The sequence below is a fragment of the Coregonus lavaretus genome (assembly GCF_964263955.1).
Source record: "Coregonus lavaretus genome assembly, contig: HAP1_SCAFFOLD_322, whole genome shotgun sequence".
NCBI lineage: Eukaryota > Metazoa > Chordata > Actinopteri > Salmoniformes > Salmonidae > Coregonus > Coregonus lavaretus.
In genome coordinates, this window is record NW_028163312.1 from 372,446 (window position 1) to 397,500 (window position 25,055).

Below are 25,055 nucleotides of genomic sequence, written 5' to 3' on the forward strand. Positions count from 1 at the left end.
TTTGCAACAATTACAGCTGCAAGTCTCTTGGGGCATGTCTCTATAAACTTGGCACATCTAGCCAATGGGATTTCAGCCCATTCTTCAAGACAAAACTGCTCCATCTCCTTCAAGTTGGATGGGTTCCGCTGGTGTACAGCAATCTTTAAGTCATACCACAGATTCTCAATATGATTGAGGTCTGGGCTTTGACTAGGCCATTCTAAGACATTTAAACGTTTCCCCTTAAACCACTTGAGTGTTGCTTTAGCAGTATACTTAGGGTCATTATCCTGCTGGAAGGTGAACCTCTGTCCCAGTCTCAAATCTCTGGAAGGCTGAAACAGGTTTCCCTCAAGAATTTCCCTGTATTTAGCGCCATCATTCCTTAAATTCTGACCAGTTTCCCAGTCCCTGCCGATGAAAAACATCCCCACAGCATGATGCTGCCACCACCATGCTTCACTGTGGGGATGGTGTTCTCGGGGTGATGAGAGGTGTTGGGTTTGCGCCAGACATAGCGTTTTCCTTGATGGCCAAAAGGCTCAATTTTAGTCTCATCTGACCAGAGTACCTTCTTCCATATTTCAGGGCGTCTCCCACATGCCTTTTGGCGAACACCAAACGTGTTTGCTTATTTTTTTCTTTAAGCAATGGCTTTTTTCTGGCCACTCTTCTGTAAATCCCAGCTCTGGAGTGTACGGCTTAAAGTGGTCATATGGACAGATACTCCAATCTCTGCTGTGGAGCTTTGCAGCTCCTTCAGGGTTATCTTTGACTAAAATGTAAAAAAATATATTTGGTCTCTTTGTTGCCTCTCTGATTAATGCCCTCCTTGCCTGGTCCGTGAGTTTTGGTGGGCGGCCCTCTCTTGGCAGGTTTGTTGTGGTGCCATATTCTTTCCATTTTTTAAATAATGGATTTAATGGTGCTCCGTGGGATGTTCTAAGTGTCTGATATTTTTTTATAACCCAACTCTGATCTGTACTTCTCCACAACTTTGTCCCTGACCTGTTTGGAGAGCTCCTTGGTCTTCATGGTGCAGCTTGCTTGGTGGTGCCCCTTGCTTAGTGGTGTTGCAGACTCTGGGGCCTTTCAGAACAGGTGTATATATACTGAGATCATGTGACACTTAGAGTGCACACAGGTGGACTTTATTTAACTAATTATGTGACCTCTGAAGGTAATTGGTTGCACCAGATCTTATTTAGGGGCTTCATAGCAAAGGGGGTGAATACATATGCACACACCACTTTTCAGTTATATATTATTTTGAATTTTTTGAAACAAGTAATTTTTTTCATTTCACTTCACCAATTTGGACTATTTTGTGTATGTCCATTACATGAAATCCAAATAAAAATCCCTTTAAATTACAGGTTGTAATGCAACAAAATAGGAAAACACCAAGGGGGATGAATACTTTAGCAAGGCACTGTACTTATGACTCACCTCTATTATGTTAACGTATGCATTGACTTTGTGTTTCAGGGGCCTGCATGTAAGGAAGCCATTACACTCTGTCCAAGCTGAGAAAGTAGAGGTCAAGGCACAGGAAGGTACACACTAGTATTACTTTACACAGAAATCATTTCATGTTTCATCCCCTGAATACTGACTGCGTGTTCCTGTATCTACTGACAGGGTTTGAACCGTGTTTTGACTGTGTGGTCCTGTATCTACTGACAGGGTTTGAACCGTGTTTTGACTGCGTGTTCCTGTATCTACTGACAGGGTTTGAACCGTGTTTTGACTGCGTGTTCCTGTATCTACTGACAGGGTTTGAACCGTGTTTTGACTGTGTGTTCCTGTATCTACTGACAGGGTTTGAACCGTGTTTTGACTGCGTGTTCCTGTATCTACTGACAGGGTTTGAACCGTGTTTTGACTGTGTGTTCCTGTATCTACTGACAGGGTTTGAACCGTGTTTTGACTGCGTGTTCCTGTATCTACTGACAGGGTTTGAACCGTGTTTTGACTGCGTGTTCCTGTATCTACTGACAGGGTTTGAACCGTGTTTTGACTGCGTGTTCCTGTATCTACTGACAGGGTTTGAACCGTGTTTTGAATGCGTGTTCCTGTATCTACTGACAGGGTTTGAACCGTGTTTTGACTGCGTGTTCCTGTATCTACTGACAGGGTTTGAAACGTGTTTTGACTGCGTGTTCCTGTATCTACTGACAGGGTTTGAACCGTGTTTTGACTGCGTGTTCCTGTATCTACTGACAGGGTTTGAACCGTGTTTTGACTGTGTTGTCCTGTATCTACTGACAGGGTTTGAACCGTGTTTTGACTGTGTGTTCCTGTATCTACTGACAGGGTTTGAACCGTGTTTTGACTGTGTGGTCCTGTATCTACTGACAGGGTTTGAACCGTGTTTTGACTGTGTGTTCCTGTATCTACTGACAGGGTTTGAACCGTGTTTTGACTGCGTGTTCCTGTATCTACTGACAGGGTTTGAACCGTGTTTTGACTGCGTGTTCCTGTATCTACTAACAGGGTTTGAACCGTGTTTTGACTGCGTGTTCCTGTATCTACTGACAGGGTTTGAACCGTGTTTTGACTGCGTATTCCTGTATCTACTGACAGGGTTTGAACCGTGTTTTGACTGTGTGTTCCTGTATCTACTGACAGGGTTTGAACCGTGTTTTGACTGCGTGTTCCTGTATCTACTGACAGGGTTTGAACCGTGTTTTGACTGTGTGTTCCTGTATCTACTGACAGGGTTTGAACCGTGTTTTGACTGCGTGTTCCTGTATCTACTGACAGGGTTTGAACCGTGTTTTGACTGCGTGTTCCTGTATCTACTGACAGGGTTTGAACCGTGTTTTGACTGCGTGTTCCTGTATCTACTGACAGGGTTTGAACCGTGTTTTGAATGCGTGTTCCTGTATCTACTGACAGGGTTTGAACCGTGTTTTGACTGCGTGTTCCTGTATCTACTGACAGGGTTTGAAACGTGTTTTGACTGCGTGTTCCTGTATCTACTGACAGGGTTTGAACCGTGTTTTGACTGCGTGTTCCTGTATCTACTGACAGGGTTTGAACCGTGTTTTGACTGTGTTGTCCTGTATCTACTGACAGGGTTTGCACCGTGTTTTGACTGTGTGTTCCTGTATCTACTGACAGGGTTTGAACCGTGTTTTGACTGTGTGGTCCTGTATCTACTGACAGGGTTTGAACCGTGTTTTGACTGCGTGTTCCTGTATCTACTGACAGGGTTTGCACCGTGTTTTGACTGTGTGTTCCTGTATCTACTGACAGGGTTTGAACCGTGTTTTGACTGCGTGTTCCTGTATCTACTGACAGGGTTTGAACCGTGTTTTGACTGCGTGTTCCTGTATCTACTGACAGGGTTTGAACCGTGTTTTGACTGCGTGTTCCTGTATCTACTGACAGGGTTTGAACCGTGTTTTGACTGCGTGTTCCTGTATCTACTGACAGGGTTTGAACCGTGTTTTGACTGTGTGGTCCTGTATCTACTGACAGGGTTTGAACCGTGTTTTGACTGCGTGGTCCTGTGTCTACTGACAGGATTTGAACCGTGTTTTGACTGCGTGGTCCTGTATCTACTGACAGGGTTTGAACCGTGTTTTGACTGCGTGTTCCTGTATCTACTGACAGGGTTTGAAACGTGTTTTGACTGCGTGTTCCTGTATCTACTGACAGGGTTTGAAACGTGTTTTGACTGCGTGTTCCTGTATCTACTGACAGGGTTTGAACCGTGTTTTGACTGCGTGTTCCTGTATCTACTGACAGGGTTTGAAACGTGTTTTGACTGCGTGTTCCTGTATCTACTGACAGGGTTTGAAACGTGTTTTGACTGCGTGTTCCTGTATCTACTGACAGGGTTTGAAACTTGTTTTGACTGTATGTTCCTGTATCTACTGACAGGGTTTGAACCGTGTTTTGACTGTGTGGTCCTGTATCTACTGACAGGGTTTGAACCGTGTTTTGACTGTGTGTTCCTGTATCTACTGACAGGGTTTGAACCGTGTTTTGACTGTGTGGTCCTGTATCTACTGACAGGGTTTGAACCGTGTTTTGACTGTGTGTTCCTGTATCTACTGACAGGGTTTGAAACGTGTTTTGACTGCGTGTTCCTGTATCTACTGACAGGGTTTGAACCGTGTTTTGACTGCGTGTTCCTGTATCTACTGACAGGGTTTGAACCGTGTTTTGACTGTGTGGTCCTGTGTCTACTGACAGGGTTTGAACCGTGTTTTGACTGTGTGGTCCTGTATCTACTGACAGGGTTTGAACAGTGTTTTGACTGCGTGTTCCTGTATCTACTGACAGGGTTTGAAACGTGTTTTGACTGCGTGTTCCTGTATCTACTGACAGGGTTTGAAACGTGTTTTGACTGCGTGTTCCTGTATCTACTGACAGGGTTTGAACCGTGTTTTGACTGCGTATTCCTGTATATACTGACAGGGTTTGAAACGTGTTTTGACTGCGTGTTCCTGTATCTACTGACAGGGTTTGAAACGTGTTTTGACTGCGTGTTCCTGTATCTACTGACAGGGTTTGACCGTGTTTTGACTGCGTGTTCCTGTATCTACTGACAGGGTTTGAACCGTGTTTTGACTGCGTGTTCCTGTATCTACTGACAGGGTTTGAAACGTGTTTTGACTGCGTGTTCCTGTATCTACTGACAGGGTTTGAAACGTGTTTTGACTGCGTGTTCCTGTATCTACTGACAGGGTTTGAACCGTGTTTTGACTGCGTGTTCCTGTATCTACTGACAGGGTTTGAACCGTGTTTTGGCTGCGTGTTCCTGTATCTACTGACAGGGTTTGAACCGTGTTTTGACTGTGTGTTCCTGTATCTACTGACAGGGTTTGAACAGTGTTTTGACTGCGTGTTCCTGTATCTACTGACAGGGTTTGAACCATGTTTTGACTGCGTGTTCCTGTATCTACTGATAGGGTTTGAACCGTGTTTTGACTGCGTGTTCCTGTATCTACTGACAGGGTTTGAACCGTGTTTTGACTGCGTGTTCCTGTATCTACTGACAGGGTTTGAACCGTGTTTTGACTGCGTGTTCCTGTATCTACTGACAGGGTTTGAACCGTGTTTTGACTGCGTGTTCCTGTATCTACTGACAGGGTTTGAACCGTGTTTTGACTGCGTGGTCCTGTATCTACTGACAGGGTTTGAACCGTGTTTTGACTGTGTGTTCCTGTATCTACTGACAGGGTTTGAACCGTGTTTTGACTGTGTGGTCCTGTATCTACTGACAGGGTTTGAACCGTGTTTTGACTGTGTGGTCCTGTATCTACTGACAGGGTTTGAACCGTGTTTTGACTGCGTGTTCCTGTATCTACTGACAGGGTTTGAACCGTGTTTTGACTGCGTGTTCCTGTATCTACTGACAGGGTTTGAACTGTGTTTTGACTGCGTGTTCCTGTATCTACTGACAGGGTTTGAACCGTGTTTTGACTGCGTGTTCCTGTATCTACTGACAGGGTTTGAACCGTGTTTTGACTGCGTGTTCCTGTATCTACTGACAGGGTTTGTAACGTGTTTTGAATGCGTGTTCCTGTATCTACTGACAGGGTTTGAACCGTGTTTTGACTGCGTGTTCCTGTATCTACGGACAGGGTTTGAACCGTGTTTTGACTGCGTGTTCCTGTATCTACTGACAGGGTTTGAAACGTGTTTTGAATGCGTGTTCCTGTATCTACTGACAGGGTTTGAACCGTGTTTTGACTGCGTGTTCCTGTATCTACTGACAGGGTTTGAACCGTGTTTTGACTGCGTGTTCCTGTATCTACTGACAGGGTTTGAACCGTGTTTTGACTGCGTGTTCCTGTATCTACTGACAGGGTTTGAACCGTGTTTTGACTGCGTGGTCCTGTATCTACTGACAGGGTTTGAACCGTGTTTTGACTGCGTGTTCCTGTATCTACTGACAGGGTTTGAACCGTGTTTTGACTGTGTGTTCCTGTATCTACTGACAGGGTTTGAACCGTGTTTTGACTGCGTGTTCCTGTATCTACTGACAGGGTTTGAACCGTGTTTTGACTGCGTGTTCCTGTATCTACTAACAGGGTTTGAACCGTGTTTTGACTGCGTGTTCCTGTATCTACTGACAGGGTTTGAACCGTGTTTTGACTGCGTATTCCTGTATCTACTGACAGGGTTTGAACCGTGTTTTGACTGTGTGTTCCTGTATCTACTGACAGGGTTTGAACCGTGTTTTGACTGCGTGTTCCTGTATCTACTGACAGGGTTTGAACCGTGTTTTGACTGTGTGTTCCTGTATCTACTGACAGGGTTTGAACCGTGTTTTGACTGCGTGTTCCTGTATCTACTGACAGGGTTTGAACCGTGTTTTGACTGCGTGTTCCTGTATCTACTGACAGGGTTTGAACCGTGTTTTGACTGCGTGTTCCTGTATCTACTGACAGGGTTTGAACCGTGTTTTGAATGCGTGTTCCTGTATCTACTGACAGGGTTTGAACCGTGTTTTGACTGCGTGTTCCTGTATCTACTGACAGGGTTTGAAACGTGTTTTGACTGCGTGTTCCTGTATCTACTGACAGGGTTTGAACCGTGTTTTGACTGCGTGTTCCTGTATCTACTGACAGGGTTTGAACCGTGTTTTGACTGTGTTGTCCTGTATCTACTGACAGGGTTTGCACCGTGTTTTGACTGTGTGTTCCTGTATCTACTGACAGGGTTTGAACCGTGTTTTGACTGTGTGGTCCTGTATCTACTGACAGGGTTTGAACCGTGTTTTGACTGCGTGTTCCTGTATCTACTGACAGGGTTTGCACCGTGTTTTGACTGTGTGTTCCTGTATCTACTGACAGGGTTTGAACCGTGTTTTGACTGCGTGTTCCTGTATCTACTGACAGGGTTTGAACCGTGTTTTGACTGCGTGTTCCTGTATCTACTGACAGGGTTTGAACCGTGTTTTGACTGCGTGTTCCTGTATCTACTGACAGGGTTTGAACCGTGTTTTGACTGCGTGTTCCTGTATCTACTGACAGGGTTTGAACCGTGTTTTGACTGTGTGGTCCTGTATCTACTGACAGGGTTTGAACCGTGTTTTGACTGCGTGGTCCTGTGTCTACTGACAGGATTTGAACCGTGTTTTGACTGCGTGGTCCTGTATCTACTGACAGGGTTTGAACCGTGTTTTGACTGCGTGTTCCTGTATCTACTGACAGGGTTTGAAACGTGTTTTGACTGTGTGGTCCTGTATCTACTGACAGGGTTTGAAACGTGTTTTGACTGCGTGTTCCTGTATCTACTGACAGGGTTTGAACCGTGTTTTGACTGCGTGTTCCTGTATCTACTGACAGGGTTTGAAACGTGTTTTGACTGCGTGTTCCTGTATCTACTGACAGGGTTTGAAACGTGTTTTGACTGCGTGTTCCTGTATCTACTGACAGGGTTTGAAACTTGTTTTGACTGTATGTTCCTGTATCTACTGACAGGGTTTGAACCGTGTTTTGACTGTGTGGTCCTGTATCTACTGACAGGGTTTGAACCGTGTTTTGACTGTGTGTTCCTGTATCTACTGACAGGGTTTGAACCGTGTTTTGACTGTGTGGTCCTGTATCTACTGACAGGGTTTGAACCGTGTTTTGACTGTGTGTTCCTGTATCTACTGACAGGGTTTGAAACGTGTTTTGACTGCGTGTTCCTGTATCTACTGACAGGGTTTGAACCGTGTTTTGACTGCGTGTTCCTGTATCTACTGACAGGGTTTGAACCGTGTTTTGACTGTGTGGTCCTGTGTCTACTGACAGGGTTTGAACCGTGTTTTGACTGTGTGGTCCTGTATCTACTGACAGGGTTTGAACAGTGTTTTGACTGCGTGTTCCTGTATCTACTGACAGGGTTTGAAACGTGTTTTGACTGCGTGTTCCTGTATCTACTGACAGGGTTTGAAACGTGTTTTGACTGCGTGTTCCTGTATCTACTGACAGGGTTTGAACCGTGTTTTGACTGCGTGTTCCTGTATATACTGACAGGGTTTGAAACGTGTTTTGACTGCGTGTTCCTGTATCTACTGACAGGGTTTGAAACGTGTTTTGACTGCGTGTTCCTGTATCTACTGACAGGGTTTGACCGTGTTTTGACTGCGTGTTCCTGTATCTACTGACAGGGTTTGAACCGTGTTTTGACTGCGTGTTCCTGTATCTACTGACAGGGTTTGAAACGTGTTTTGACTGCGTGTTCCTGTATCTACTGACAGGGTTTGAAACGTGTTTTGACTGCGTGTTCCTGTATCTACTGACAGGGTTTGAACCGTGTTTTGACTGCGTGTTCCTGTATCTACTGACAGGGTTTGAACCGTGTTTTGGCTGCGTGTTCCTGTATCTACTGACAGGGTTTGAACCGTGTTTTGACTGTGTGTTCCTGTATCTACTGACAGGGTTTGAACAGTGTTTTGACTGCGTGTTCCTGTATCTACTGACAGGGTTTGAACCATGTTTTGACTGCGTGTTCCTGTATCTACTGATAGGGTTTGAACCGTGTTTTGACTGCGTGTTCCTGTATCTACTGACAGGGTTTGAACCGTGTTTTGACTGCGTGTTCCTGTATCTACTGACAGGGTTTGAACCGTGTTTTGACTGCGTGTTCCTGTATCTACTGACAGGGTTTGAACCGTGTTTTGACTGCGTGTTCCTGTATCTACTGACAGGGTTTGAACCGTGTTTTGACTGCGTGGTCCTGTATCTACTGACAGGGTTTGAACCGTGTTTTGACTGTGTGTTCCTGTATCTACTGACAGGGTTTGAACCGTGTTTTGACTGTGTGGTCCTGTATCTACTGACAGGGTTTGAACCGTGTTTTGACTGTGTGGTCCTGTATCTACTGACAGGGTTTGAACCGTGTTTTGACTGCGTGTTCCTGTATCTACTGACAGGGTTTGAACCGTGTTTTGACTGCGTGTTCCTGTATCTACTGACAGGGTTTGAACTGTGTTTTGACTGCGTGTTCCTGTATCTACTGACAGGGTTTGAACCGTGTTTTGACTGCGTGTTCCTGTATCTACTGACAGGGTTTGAACCGTGTTTTGACTGCGTGTTCCTGTATCTACTGACAGGGTTTGTAACGTGTTTTGAATGCGTGTTCCTGTATCTACTGACAGGGTTTGAACCGTGTTTTGACTGCGTGTTCCTGTATCTACTGACAGGGTTTGAACCGTGTTTTGACTGTGTGGTCCTGTATCTACTGACAGGGTTTGAACCGTGTTTTGACTGTGTGGTCCTGTATCTACTGACAGGGTTTGAACCGTGTTTTGACTGCGTGTTCCTGTATCTACTGACAGGGTTTGAACCGTGTTTTGACTGCGTGTTCCTGTATCTACTGACAGGGTTTGAACCGTGTTTTGACTGCGTGTTCCTGTATCTACTGACAGGGTTTGAAACGTGTTTTGAATGCGTGTTCCTGTATCTACTGACAGGGTTTGAACCGTGTTTTGACTGCGTGTTCCTGTATCTACTGACAGGGTTTGAACCGTGTTTTGACTGCGTGTTCCTGTATCTACTGACAGGGTTTGAACCGTGTTTTGACTGCGTGTTCCTGTATCTACTGACAGGGTTTGAACCGTGTTTTGACTGCGTGGTCCTGTATCTACTGACAGGGTTTGAACCGTGTTTTGACTGCGTGTTCCTGTATCTACTGACAGGGTTTGAACCGTGTTTTGACTGCGTGTTCCTGTATCTACTGACAGGGTTTGAACCGTGTTTTGACTGCGTGTTCCTGTATCTACTGACAGGGTTTGAACCGTGTTTTGACTGCGTGTTCCTGTATCTACTGACAGGGTTTGAACCGTGTTTTGACTGCGTGTTCCTGTATCTACTGACAGGGTTTGAACCGTGTTTTGACTGCGTGTTCCTGTATCTACTGACAGGGTTTGAACCGTGTTTTGACTGCGTGTTCCTGTATCTACTGACAGGGTTTGAAACGTGTTTTGAATGCGTGTTCCTGTATCTACTGACAGGGTTTGAACCGTGTTTTGACTGCGTGTTCCTGTATCTACTGACAGGGTTTGAACCGTGTTTTGACTGCGTGTTCCTGTATCTACTGACAGGGTTTGAACCGTGTTTTGACTGTGTGGTCCTGTATCTACTGACAGGGTTTGAACCGTGTTTTGACTGTGTGGTCCTGTATCTACTGACAGGGTTTGAACCGTGTTTTGACTGCGTGTTCCTGTATCTACTGACAGGGTTTGAACCGTGTTTTGACTGCGTGTTCCTGTATCTACTGACAGGGTTTGAACCGTGTTTTGACTGCGTGTTCCTGTATCTACTGACAGGGTTTGAAACGTGTTTTGAATGCGTGTTCCTGTATCTACTGACAGGGTTTGAACCGTAATTTGACTGTGTGTTCCTGTATCTACTGACAGGGTTTGAACCGTGTTTTGACTGCGTGTTCCTGTATCTACTGACAGGGTTTGAACCGTGTTTTGACTGCGTGTTCCTGTATCTACTGACAGGGTTTGAACCGTGTTTTGACTGCGTGTTCCTGTATCTACTGACAGGGTTTGAACCGTGTTTTGACTGCGTGTTCCTGTATCTACTGACAGGGTTTGAACCGTGTTTTGACTGCGTGTTCCTGTATCTACTGACAGGGTTTGAACCGTGTTTTGACTGCGTGTTCCTGTATCTACTGACAGGGTTTGAACCGTGTTTTGACTGCGTGTTCCTGTATCTACTGACAGGGTTTGAAACGTGTTTTGAATGCGTGTTCCTGTATCTACTGACAGGGTTTGAACCGTAATTTGACTGTGTGTTCCTGTATCTACTGACAGGGTTTGAACCGTGTTTTGACTGCGTGTTCCTGTATCTACTGACAGGGTTTGAACCGTGTTTTGACTGCGTGTTCCTGTATCTACTGACAGGGTTTGAACCGTGTTTTGACTGCGTGTTCCTGTATCTACTGACAGGGTTTGAACCGTGTTTTGACTGCGTGTTCCTGTATCTACTGACAGGGTTTGAACCGTGTTTTGACTGCGTGTTCCTGTATCTACTGACAGGGTTTGAACCGTGTTTTGACTGCGTGTTCCTGTATCTACTGACAGGGTTTGAACCGTGTTTTGACTGCGTGTTCCTGTATCTACTGACAGGGTTTGAAACGTGTTTTGAATGCGTGTTCCTGTATCTACTGACAGGGTTTGAACCGTGTTTTGACTGTGTGTTCCTGTATCTACTGACAGGGTTTGAACCATGTTTTGACTGCGTGTTCCTGTATCTACTGACAGGGTTTGAACCGTGTTTTGACTGTGTGTTCCTGTATCTACTGACAGGGTTTGAACCGTGTTTTGACTGTGTGGTCCTGTATCTACTGACAGGGTTTGAACCGTGTTTTGACTGCGTTTTCCTGTTTCTACTGACAGGGTTTGAACCGTGTTTTGACTGCGTGTTCCTGTATCTACTGACAGGGTTTGAACCGTGTTTTGACTGCGTGTTCCTGTATCTACTGACAGGGTTTGAACCGTGTTTTGACTGCGTGTTCCTGTATCTACTGACAGGGTTTGAACCGTGTTTTGACTCCGTGTTCCTGTATCTACTGACAGGGTTTGAACCGTGTTTTGACTGTGTGGTCCTGTATCTACTGACAGGGTTTGAACCGTGTTTTGACTGCGTGTTCCTGTATCTACTGACAGGGTTTGAACCGTGTTTTGACTGCGTGTTCCTGTATCTACTGACAGGGTTTGAACCGTGTTTTGACTGCGTGTTCCTCTATCTACTGACAGGGTTTGAAACGTGTTTTGAATGCGTGTTCCTGTATCTACTGACAGGGTTTGAACCGTGTTTTGACTGCGTGTTCCTGTATCTACTGACAGGGTTTGAACCGTGTTTTGACTGCGTGTTCCTGTATCTACTGACAGGGTTTGAACCGTGTTTTGACTGCGTGTTCCTGTATCTACTGACAGGGTTTGAACCGTGTTTTGACTGCGTGTTCCTGTATCTACTGACAGGATTTGAACCGTGTTTTGACTGCGTGTTCCTGTATCTACTGACAGGGTTTGAACCGTGTTTTGACTGTGTGTTCCTGTATCTACTGACAGGGTTTGAACCGTGTTTTGACTGTGTGGTCCTGTATCTACTGACAGTGTTTGAACCGTGTTTTGACTGCGTGTTCCTGTATCTACTGACAGGGTTTGAACCGTGTTTTGACTGCGTGTTCCTGTATCTACTGACATGGTTTGAATGTGTTTTGACTGCGTGTTCCTGTATCTACTGACAGGGTTTGAACTGTGTTTTGACTGCGTGTTCCTGCATCTACTGACAGGGTTTGAACCGTGTTTTGACTCCGTGTTCCTGTATCTACTGACAGGGTTTGAACCGTGTTTTGACTGTGTGGTCCTGTATCTACTGACAGGGTTTGAACCGTGTTTTGACTGTGTGTTCCTGTATCTACTGACAGGGTTTGAACCGTGTTTTGACTGCGTGTTCCTGTATCTACTGACAGGGTTTGAACCGTGTTTTGACTGCGTGTTCCTGTATCTACTGACAGGGTTTGAACCGTGTTTTGACTGCGTGTTCCTGTATCTACTGACAGGATTTGAACCGTGTTTTGACTGCGTGTTCCTGTATCTACTGACAGGGTTTGAACCGTGTTTTGACTGTGTGTTCCTGTATCTACTGACAGGGTTTGAACCGTGTTTTGACTGTGTGGTCCTGTATCTACTGACAGTGTTTGAACCGTGTTTTGACTGCGTGTTCCTGTATCTACTGACAGGGTTTGAACCGTGTTTTGACTGCGTGTTCCTGTATCTACTGACATGGTTTGAATGTGTTTTGACTGCGTGTTCCTGTATCTACTGACAGGGTTTGAACTGTGTTTTGACTGCGTGTTCCTGCATCTACTGACAGGGTTTGAACCGTGTTTTGACTCCGTGTTCCTGTATCTACTGACAGGGTTTGAACCGTGTTTTGACTGTGTGGTCCTGTATCTACTGACAGGGTTTGAACCGTGTTTTGACTGTGTGTTCCTGTATTTACTGACAGGGTTTGAACCGTGTTTTGACTGCGTGTTCCTGTATCTACTGACAGGGTTTGAACCGTGTTTTGACTGCGTGTTCCTGTATCTACTGACAGGGTTTGAAACGTGTTTTGAATGCGTGTTCCTGTATCTACTGACAGGGTTTGAACCGTGTTTTGACTGCGTGTTCCTGTATCTACTGACAGGGTTTGAACCGTGTTTTGACTGCTTGTTCCTGTATCTACTGACAGGGTTTGAACCGTGTTTTGACTGCGTATTCCTGTATCTACTGACAGGGTTTGAACCGTGTTTTGACTGTGTGTTCCTGTATCTACTGACAGGGTTTGAACCGTGTTTTGACTGTGTGGTCCTGTATCTACTGACAGGGTTTGAACCGTGTTTTGACTGTGTGGTCCTGTATCTACTGACAGGGTTTGAACCGTGTTTTGACTGCGTGTTCCTGTATCTACTGACAGGGTTTGAACCGTGTTTTGACTGCGTGTTCCTGTATCTACTGACAGGGTTTGAACCGTGTTTTGACTCCGTGTTCCTGTATCTACTGACAGGGTTTGAACCGTGTTTTGACTGTGTGGTCCTGTATCTACTGACAGGGTTTGAACCGTGTTTTGACTGTGTGGTCCTGTATCTACTGACAGGGTTTGAACCGTGTTTTGACTGCGTGTTCCTGTATCTACTGACAGGGTTTGAACCGTGTTTTGACTGTGTGTTCCTGTATCTACTGACAGGGTTTGAACCGTGTTTTGACTGCGTGTTCCTGTATCTACTGACAGGGTTTGAAACGTGTTTTGAATGCATGCTCCTGTATCTACTGACAGGGTTTGAACCGTGTTTTGACTGCGTGTTCCTGTATCTACTGACAGGGTTTGAACCGTGTTTTGACTGCGTGTTCCTGTATCTACTGACAGGGTTTGAACCGTGTTTTGACTGCGTGTTCCTGTATCTACTGACAGGGTTTGAACCGTGTTTTGACTGCGTGTTCCTGTATCTACTGACAGGATTTGAACCGTGTTTTGACTGCGTGTTCCTGTATCTACTGACAGGGTTTGAACCGTGTTTTGACTGTGTGTTCCTGTATCTACTGACAGGGTTTGAACCGTGTTTTGACTGTGTGGTCCTGTATCTACTGACAGGGTTTGAACCGTGTTTTGACTGTGTGGTCCTGTATCTACTGACAGGGTTTGAACCGTGTTTTGACTGCGTGTTCCTGTATCTACTGACAGGGTTTGAACCGTGTTTTGACTGCGTGTTCCTGTATCTACTGACAGGGTTTGAACCGTGTTTTGACTGCGTGTTCCTGTATCTACTGACAGGGTTTGAACCGTGTTTTGACTGCGTGTTCCTGTATCTACTGACAGGGTTTGAACCGTGTTTTGACTCCGTGTTCCTGTATCTACTGACAGGGTTTGAACCGTGTTTTGACTGTGTGGTCCTGTATCTACTGACAGGGTTTGAACCGTGTTTTGACTGTGTGTTCCTGTATCTACTGACAGGGTTTGAACCGTGTTTTGACTGCGTGTTCCTGTATCTACTGACAGGGTTTGAACCGTGTTTTGACTGCGTGTTCCTGTATCTACTGACAGGGTTTGAAACGTGTTTTGAATGCGTGTTCCTGTATCTACTGACAGGGTTTGAACCGTGTTTTGACTGCGTATTCCTGTATCTACTGACAGGGTTTGAACCGTGTTTTGACTGCGTGTTCCTGTATCTACTGACAGGGTTTGAACCGTGTTTTGACTGCGTGTTCCTGTATCTACTGACAGGGTTTGAACCGTGTTTTGACTGCGTGTTCCTGTATCTACTGACAGGGTTTGAACCGTGTTTTGACTGCGTGTTCCTGTATCTACTGACAGGGTTTGAACCGTGTTTTGACTGCGTGTTCCTGTATCTACTGACAGGGTTTGAAACGTGTTTTGAATGCGTGTTCCTGTATCTACTGACAGGGTTTGAACCGTGTTTTGACTGCGTGTTCCTGTATCTACTGACAGGGTTTGAACCGTGTTTTGACTGCGTGTTCCTGTATCTACTGACAGGGTTTGAACCGTGTTTTGACTGTGTGGTCCTGTATCTACTGACAGGGTTTGAACCGTGTTTTGACTGTGTGGTCCTGTATCTACTGACAGGGTTTGAACCGTGTTTTGACTGCGTGTTCCTGTATCTACTGACAGGGTTTGAACCGTGTTTTGACTGCGTGTTCCTGTATCTACTGACAGGGTTTGAACCGTGTTTTGACTGCGTGTTCCTGTATCTACTGACAGGGTTTGAAACGTGTTTTGAATGCGTGTTCCTGTATCTACTGACAGGGTTTGAACCGTAATTTGACTGTGTGTTCCTGTATCTACTGACAGGGTTTGAACCGTGTTTTGACTGCGTGTTCCTGTATCTACTGACAGGGTTTGAACCGTGTTTTGACTGCGTGTTCCTGTATCTACTGACAGGGTTTGAAACGTGTTTTGAATGCGTGTTCCTGTATCTACTGACAGGGTTTGAACCGTGTTTTGACTGCGTGTTCCTGTATCTACTGACAGGGTTTGAACCGTGTTTTGACTGCGTGTTCCTGTATCTACTGACAGGGTTTGAACCGTGTTTTGACTGTGTGGTCCTGTATCTACTGACAGGGTTTGAACCGTGTTTTGACTGTGTGGTCCTGTATCTACTGACAGGGTTTGAACCGTGTTTTGACTGCGTGTTCCTGTATCTACTGACAGGGTTTGAACCGTGTTTTGACTGCGTGTTCCTGTATCTACTGACAGGGTTTGAACCGTGTTTTGACTGCGTGTTCCTGTATCTACTGACAGGGTTTGAAACGTGTTTTGAATGCGTGTTCCTGTATCTACTGACAGGGTTTGAACCGTAATTTGACTGTGTGTTCCTGTATCTACTGACAGGGTTTGAACCGTGTTTTGACTGCGTGTTCCTGTATCTACTGACAGGGTTTGAACCGTGTTTTGACTGCGTGTTCCTGTATCTACTGACAGGGTTTGAAACGTGTTTTGAATGCGTGTTCCTGTATCTACTGACAGGGTTTGAACCGTAATTTGACTGTGTGTTCCTGTATCTACTGACAGGGTTTGAACCGTGTTTTGACTCCGTGTTCCTGTATCTACTGACAGGGTTTGAACCGTGTTTTGACTGCGTGTTCCTGTATCTACTGACAGGGTTTGAACCGTGTTTTGACTGCGTGTTCCTGTATCTACTGACAGGGTTTGAACCGTGTTTTGACTGTGTGGTCCTGTATCTACTGACAGGGTTTGAACCGTGTTTTGACTGTGTGGTCCTGTATCTACTGACAGGGTTTGAACCGTGTTTTGACTGCGTGTTCCTGTATCTACTGACAGGGTTTGAACCGTGTTTTGACTGCGTGTTCCTGTATCTACTGACAGGGTTTGAACCGTGTTTTGACTGCATGTTCCTGTATCTACTGACAGGGTTTGAAACGTGTTTTGAATGCGTGTTCCTGTATCTACTGACAGGGTTTGAACCGTAATTTGACTGTGTGTTCCTGTATCTACTGACAGGGTTTGAACCGTGTTTTGACTGCGTGTTCCTGTATCTACTGACAGGGTTTGAACCGTGTTTTGACTGCGTGTTCCTGTATCTACTGACAGGGTTTGAACCGTGTTTTGACTGCGTGTTCCTGTATCTACTGACAGGGTTTGAACCGTGTTTTGACTGCGTGTTCCTGTATCTACTGACAGGGTTTGAACCGTGTTTTGACTGCGTGTTCCTGTATCTACTGACAGGGTTTGAACCGTGTTTTGACTGCGTGTTCCTGTATCTACTGACAGGGTTTGAACCGTGTTTTGACTGCGTGTTCCTGTATCTACTGACAGGGTTTGAAACGTGTTTTGAATGCGTGTTCCTGTATCTACTGACAGGGTTTGAACCGTGTTTTGACTGCGTGTTCCTGTATCTACTGACAGGGTTTGAACCATGTTTTGACTGCGTGTTCCTGTATCTACTGACAGGGTTTGAACCGTGTTTTGACTGTGTGTTCCTGTATCTACTGACAGGGTTTGAACCGTGTTTTGACTGTGTGGTCCTGTATCTACTGACAGGGTTTGAACCGTGTTTTGACTGCGTTTTCCTGTTTCTACTGACAGGGTTTGAACCGTGTTTTGACTGCGTGTTCCTGTATCTACTGACAGGGTTTGAACCGTGTTTTGACTGCGTGTTCCTGTATCTACTGACAGGGTTTGAACCGTGTTTTGACTGCGTGTTCCTGTATCTACTGACAGGGTTTGAACCGTGTTTTGACTCCGTGTTCCTGTATCTACTGACAGGGTTTGAACCGTGTTTTGACTGTGTGGTCCTGTATCTACTGACAGGGTTTGAACCGTGTTTTGACTGCGTGTTCCTGTATCTACTGACAGGGTTTGAACCGTGTTTTGACTGCGTGTTCCTGTATCTACTGACAGGGTTTGAACCGTGTTTTGACTGCGTGTTCCTCTATCTACTGACAGGGTTTGAAACGTGTTTTGAATGCGTGTTCCTGTATCTACTGACAGGGTTTGAACCGTGTTTTGACTGCGTGTTCCTGTATCTACTGACAGGGTTTGAACCGTGTTTTGACTGCGTGTTCCTGTATCTACTGACAGGGTTTGAACCGTGTTTTGACTGCGTGTTCCTGTATCTACTGACAGGGTTTGAACCGTGTTTTGACTGCGTGTTCCTGTATCTACTGACAGGATTTGAACCGTGTTTTGACTGCGTGTTCCTGTATCTACTGACAGGGTTTGAACCGTGTTTTGACTGTGTGTTCCTGTATCTACTGACAGGGTTTGAACCGTGTTTTGACTGTGTGGTCCTGTATCTACTGACAGTGTTTGAACCGTGTTTTGACTGCGTGTTCCTGTATCTACTGACAGGGTTTGAACCGTGTTTTGACTGCGTGTTCCTGTATCTACTGACATGGTTTGAATGTGTTTTGACTGCGTGTTCCTGTATCTACTGACAGGGTTTGAACTGTGTTTTGACTGCGTGTTCCTGTATCTACTGACAGGGTTTGAACCGTGTTTTGACTCCGTGTTCCTGTATCTACTGACAGGGTTTGAACCGTGTTTTGACTGTGTGGTCCTGTATCTACTGACAGGGTTTGAACCGTGTTTTGACTGTGTGTTCCTGTATTTACTGACAGGGTTTGAACCGTGTTTTGACTGCGTGTTCCTGTATCTACTGACAGGGTTTGAACCGTGTTTTGACTGTGTGTTCCTGTATCTACTGACAGGGTTTGAAACGTGTTTTGAATGCGTGTTCCTGTATCTACTGACAGGGTTTGAACCGTGTTTTGACTGCGTGTTCCTGTATCTACTGACAGGGTTTGAACCGTGTTTTGACTGCGTGTTCCTGTATCTACTGACAGGGTTTGAACCGTGTTTTGACTGCGTGTTCCTGTATCTACTGACAGGGTTTGAACCGTGTTTTGACTGCGTGTTCCTGTATCTACTGACAGGGTTTGAACCGTGTTTTGACTGTGTGGTCCTGTATCTACTGACAGGGTTTGAACCGTGTTTTGACTGTGTGGTCCTGTATCTACTGACAGGGTTTGAACCGTGTTTTGACTGCGTGTTCCTGTATCTACTGACAGGGTTTGAACCGTGTTTTGACTGCGTGTTCCTGTATCTACTGACAGGGTTTGAACCGTGTTTTGACTCCGTGTTCCTGTATCTACTGACAGGGTTTGAACCGTGTTTTGACTGTGTGGTCCTGTATCTACTGACAGGGTTTGAACCGTGTTTTGACTGTGTGGTCCTGTATCTACTGACAGGGTTTGAACCGTGTTTTGACTGCGTGTTCCTGTATCTACTGACAGGGTTTGAACCGTGTTTTGACTGCGTGTTCCTGTATCTACTGACAGGGTTTGAACCGTGTTTTGACTGCGTGTTCCTGTATCTACTGACAGGGTTTGAAACGTGTTTTGAATGCGTGCTCCTGTATCTACTGACAGGGTTTGAACCGTGTTTTGACTGCGTGTTCCTGTATCTACTGACAGGGTTTGAACCGTGTTTTGACTGCGTGTTCCTGTATCTACTGACAGGGTTTGAACCGTGTTTTGACTGCGTGTTCCTGTATCTACTGACAGGGTTTGAACCGTGTTTTGACTGCGTGTTCCTGTATCTACTGACAGGATTTGAACCGTGTTTTGACTGCGTGTTCCTGTATCTACTGACAGGGTTTGAACCGTGTTTTGACTGTGTGTTCCTGTATCTACTGACAGGGTTTGAACCGTGTTTTGACTGTGTGGTCCTGTATCTACTGACAGGGTTTGAACCGTGTTTTGACTGTGTGGTCCTGTATCTACTGACAGGGTTTGAACCGTGTTTTGACTGCGTGTTCCTGTATCTACTGACAGGGTTTGAACCGTGTTTTGACTGCGTGTTCCTGTATCTACTGACAGGGTTTGAACCGTGTTTTGACTGCGTGTTCCTGTATCTACTGACATGGTTTGAACCGTGTTTTGACTGCGTGTTCCTGTATCTACTGACAGGGTTTGAACCGTGTTTTGACTCCGTGTTCCTGTATCTACTGACAGGGTTTGAACCGTGTTTTGACTGTGTGGTCCTGTATCTACTGACAGGGTTTGAACCGTGTTTTGACTGTGTGTTCCTGTATCTACTGACAGGGTTTGAACCGTGTTTTGACTGCGTGTTCCTGTATCTACTGACAGGGTTTGAACCGTGTTTTGACTGTGTGTTCCTGTATCTACTGACAGGGTTTGAAACGTGTTTTGAATGCGTGTTCCTGTATCTACTGACAGGGTTTGAACCGTGTTTTGACTGCGTGTTCCTGTATCTACTGACAGGGTTTGAACCGTGTTTTGACTGCGTGTTCCTGTATCTACTGACAGGGTTTGAACCGTGTTTTGACTGCGTGTTCCTGTATCTACTGACAGGGTTTGAACCGTGTTTTGACTGCGTGTTCCTGTATCTACTGACAGGGTTTGAACCGTGTTTTGACTGCGTGTTCCTGTATCTACTGACAGGGTTTGAACCGTGTTTTGACTGCGTGTTCCTGTATCTACTGACAGGGTTTGAACCGTGTTTTGACTGCGTGTTCCTGTATCTACTGACAGGGTTTGAACCGTGTTTTGACTGCGTGTTCCTGTATCTACTGACAGGGTTTGAACCGTGTTTTGACTGCGTGTTCCTGTATCTACTGACAGGGTTTGAACCGTGTTTTGACTGCGTGTTCCTGTATCTACTGACAGGGTTTGAACCGTGTTTTGACTGCGTGTTCCTGTATCTACTGACAGGGTTTGAAACGTGTTTTGAATGCGTGTTCCTGTATCTACTGACAGGGTTTGAACCGTGTTTTGACTGCGTGTTCCTGTATCTACTGACAGGGTTTGAACCGTGTTTTGACTGCGTGTTCCTGTATCTACTGACAGGGTTTGAACCGTGTTTTGACTGCGTGTTCCTGTATCTACTGACAGGGTTTGAACCGTGTTTTGACTGCGTGTTCCTGTATCTACTGACAGGGTTTGAACCGTGTTTTGACTGCGTGTTCCTGTATCTACTGACAGGGTTTGAACCGTGTTTTGACTGCGTGTTCCTGTATCTACTGACAGGGTTTGAACCGTGTTTTGACTGCGTGTTCCTGTATCTACTGACAGGGTTTGAACCGTGTTTTGACTGCGTGTTCCTGTATCTACTGACAGGGTTTGAACCGTGTTTTGACTGTGTGGTCCTGTATCTACTGACAGGGTTTGAACCGTGTTTTGACTGTGTGTTCCTGTATCTACTGACAGGGTTTGAACCGTGTTTTGACTGCGTGTTCCTGTATCTACTGACAGGGTTTGAACCGTGTTTTGACTGCGTGTTCCTGTATCTACTGACAGGGTTTGAAACGTGTTTTGACTCCGTGTTCCTGTATCTACTGACAGGGTTTGAACTGTGTTTTGACTGTGTGGTCCTGTATCTACTGACAGGGTTTGAACCGTGTTTTGACTGTGTGTTCCTGTATCTACTGACAGGGTTTGAACCGTGTTTTGACTGTGTGTTCCTGTATCTACTGACAGGGTTTGAACCGTGTTTTGACTGCGTGTTCCTGTATCTACTGACAGGGTTTGAACCGTGTTTTGACTGCGTGTTCCTGTATCTACTGACAGGGTTTGAAACGTGTTTTGACTGCGTGTTCCTGTATCTACTGACAGGGTTTGAACCGTGTTTTGACTGCGTGTTCCTGTATCTACTGACAGGGTTTGAACCGTGTTTTGACTGCGTGTTCCTGTATCTACTGACAGGGTTTGAACCGTGTTTTGACTGCGTGTTCCTGTATCTACTGACAGGATTTGAACCGTGTTTTGACTGCGTGTTCCTGTATCTACTGACAGGGTTTGAACCGTGTTTTGACTGTGTGTTCCTGTATCTACTGACAGGGTTTGAACCGTGTTTTGACTGTGTGGTCCTGTATCTACTGACAGGGTTTGAACCGTGTTTTGACTGTGTGGTCCTGTATCTACTGACAGGGTTTGAACCGTGTTTTGACTGCGTGTTCCTGTATCTACTGACAGGGTTTGAACCGTGTTTTGACTGCGTGTTCCTGTATCTACTGACAGGGTTTGAACCGGGTTTTGACTGCGTGTTCCTGTATCTACTGACATGGTTTGAACCGTGTTTTGAATGCGTGTTCCTGTATCTACTGACAGGGTTTGAACCGTGTTTTGACTCCGTGTTCCTGTATCTACTGACAGGGTTTGAACCGTGTTTTGACTGTGTGGTCCTGTATCTACTGACAGGGTTTGAACCGTGTTTTGACTGTGTGTTCCTGTATCTACTGACAGGGTTTGAACCGTGTTTTGACTGCGTGTTCCTGTATCTACTGACAGGGTTTGAACCGTGTTTTGACTGCGTGTTCCTGTATCTACTGACAGGGTTTGAAACGTGTTTTGAATGCGTGTTCCTGTATCTACTGACAGGGTTTGAACCGTGTTTTGACTGCGTGTTCCTGTATCTACTGACAGGGTTTGAACCGTGTTTTGACTGCGTGTTCCTGTATCTACTGACAGGGTTTGAACCGTGTTTTGACTGCGTGTTCCTGTATCTACTGACAGGGTTTGAACCGTGTTTTGACTGCATGTTCCTGTATCTACTGACAGGGTTTGAACCGTGTTTTGACTGCGTGTTCCTGTATCTACTGACAGGGTTTGAACCGTGTTTTGACTGCGTGTTCCTGTATCTACTGACAGGGTTTGAACCGTGTTTTGACTGCGTGTTCCTGTATCTACTGACAGGGTTTGAACTGTGTTTTGACTGTGTGGTCCTGTATCTACTGACAGGGTTTGAACCGTGTTTTGACTGTGTGTTCCTGTATCTACTGACAGGGTTTGAACCGTGTTTTGACTGCGTGTTCCTGTATCTACTGACAGGGTTTGAACCGTGTTTTGACTGCGTGTTCCTGTATCTACTGACAGGGTTTGAAACGTGTTTTGACTCCGTGTTCCTGTATCTACTGACAGGGTTTGAACTGTGTTTTGACTGCGTGTTCCTGTATCTACTGACAGGGTTTGAACCGTGTTTTGACTGCGTGTTCCTGTATCTACTGACAGGGTTTGAACCGTGTTTTGACTGCGTGTTCCTGTATCTACTGACAGGGTTTGAACCGTGTTTTGACTGCGTGTTCCTGTATCTACTGACAGGGTTTGAACCGTGTTTTGACTGCGTGTTCCTGTATCTACTGACAGGGTTTGAAACGTGTTTTGAATGCGTGTTCCTGTATCTACTGACAGGGTTTGAACCGTGTTTTGACTGTGTGGTCCTGTATCTACTGACAGGGTTTGAACCGTGTTTTGACTGCGTGTTCCTGTATCTACTGACAGGGTTTGAACCGTGTTTTGACTGCGTGTTCCTGTATCTACTGACAGGGTTTGAACCGTGTTTTGACTGTGTGGTCCTGTATCTACTGACAGGGTTTGAACTGTGTTTTGACTGCGTGTTCCTGTATCTACTGACAGGGTTTGAATCGTGTTTTGACTGCGTTTTCCTGTATCTACTGACAGGGTTTGAACCGTGTCTTGACTGCGTGTTCCTGTATCTACTGACAGGGTTTGAAACGTGTTTTGAATGCGTGTTCCTGTATCTACTGACAGGGTTTGAACCGTGTTTTGACTGCGTGTTCCTGTATCTACTGACAGGGTTTGAACCGTGTTTTGACTGCGTGTTCCTGTATCTACTGACAGGGTTTGAACCGTGTTTTGACTGCGTGGTCCTGTATCTACTGACAGGGTTTGAACCGTGTTTTGACTGCGTGTTCCTGTATCTACTGACAGGGTTTGAAACGTGTTTTGAATGCGTGTTCCTGTATCTACTGACAGGGTTTGAACCGTGTTTTGACTGCGTGTTCCTGTATCTACTGACAGGGTTTGAACCGTGTATTGACTGCGTGTTCCTGTATCTACTGACAGGGTTTGAACCGTGTTTTGACTGCGTGTTCCTGTATCTACTGACAGGGTTTGAACCGTGTTTTGACTGCGTGTTCCTGTATCTACTGACAGGATTTGAACCGTGTTTTGACTGCGTGTTCCTGTATCTACTGACAGGGTTTGAACCGTGTTTTGACTGTGTGTTCCTGTATCTACTGACAGGGTTTGAACCGTGTTTTGAATGCGTGTTCCTGTATCTACTGACAGGGTTTGAACCGTGTTTTGACTGCGTGTTCCTGTATCTACTGACAGGGTTTGAACCGTGTTTTGACTGCGTGTTCCTGTATCTACTGACAGGGTTTGAACCGTGTTTTGACTGCGTGTTCCTGTATCTACTGACAGGGTTTGAACCGTGTTTTGACTGTGTGTTCCTGTATCTACTGACAGGGTTTGAACCGTGTTTTGACTGCGTGTTCCTGTATCTACTGACAGGGTTTGAAACGTGTTTTGAATGCGTGTTCCTGTATCTACTGACAGGGTTTGAACCGTGTTTTGACTGTGTGGTCCTGTATCTACTGACAGGGTTTGAACCGTGTTTTGAATGCGTGTTCCTGTATCTACTGACAGGGTTTGAACCGTGTTTTGACTCCGTGTTCCTGTATCTACTGACAGGGTTTGAACCGTGTTTTGACTGCGTGTTCCTGTATCTACTGACAGGGTTTGAACCGTGTTTTGACTGCGTGTTCCTGTATCTACTGACAGGGTTTGAACCGTGTTTTGACTGCGTGTTCCTGTATCTACTGACAGGGTTTGAACCGTGTTTTGACTGCATGTTCCTGTATCTACTGACAGGGTTTGAACCGTGTTTTGACTGCGTGTTCCTGTATCTACTGACAGGGTTTGAACCGTGTTTTGACTGCGTGTTCCTGTATCTACTGACAGGGTTTGAACCGTGTTTTGACTGCGTGTTCCTGTATCTACTGACAGGGTTTGAACCGTGTTTTGACTGTGTGGTCCTGTATCTACTGACAGGGTTTGAACCGTGTTTTGACTGTGTGTTCCTGTATCTACTGACAGGGTTTGAACCGTGTTTTGACTGCGTGTTCCTGTATCTACTGACAGGGTTTGAACCGTGTTTTGACTGCGTGTTCCTGTATCTACTGACAGGGTTTGAAACGTGTTTTGACTCCGTGTTCCTGTATCTACTGACAGGGTTTGAACTGTGTTTTGACTGCGTGTTCCTGTATCTACTGACAGGGTTTGAACCGTGTTTTGACTGCGTGTTCCTGTATCTACTGACAGGGTTTGAACCGTGTTTTGACTGCGTGTTCCTGTATCTACTGACAGGGTTTGAACCGTGTTTTGACTGCGTGTTCCTGTATCTACTGACAGGGTTTGAACCGTGTTTTGACTGCGTGTTCCTGTATCTACTGACAGGGTTTGAAACGTGTTTTGAATGCGTGTTCCTGTATCTACTGACAGGGTTTGAACCGTGTTTTGACTGTGTGGTCCTGTATCTACTGACAGGGTTTGAACCGTGTTTTGACTGCGTGTTCCTGTATCTACTGACAGGGTTTGAACCGTGTTTTGACTGCGTGTTCCTGTATCTACTGACAGGGTTTGAACCGTGTTTTGACTGTGTGGTCCTGTATCTACTGACAGGGTTTGAACTGTGTTTTGACTGCGTGTTCCTGTATCTACTGACAGGGTTTGAATCGTGTTTTGACTGCGTTTTCCTGTATCT

The 25,055-nt window shown here is 45.6% G+C and overlaps 1 protein-coding gene across 1 annotated transcript in view; it reads left to right on the top strand.

Annotated features, from left to right (window-relative positions):
* The window catches only part of dlec1 (DLEC1 cilia and flagella associated protein), a gene marked incomplete at both ends in the record, with an annotated part of 160,429 nt that overhangs the window by 104,278 nt on the left and 31,096 nt on the right, over positions 1-25,055 (top strand). The window contains one exon of the mRNA XM_084193099.1: positions 1,471-1,538. Within this exon, the coding sequence (XP_084049225.1) occupies positions 1,471-1,538 (68 nt within the window). The remainder of the gene's footprint in view (positions 1-1,470; positions 1,539-25,055) is intronic.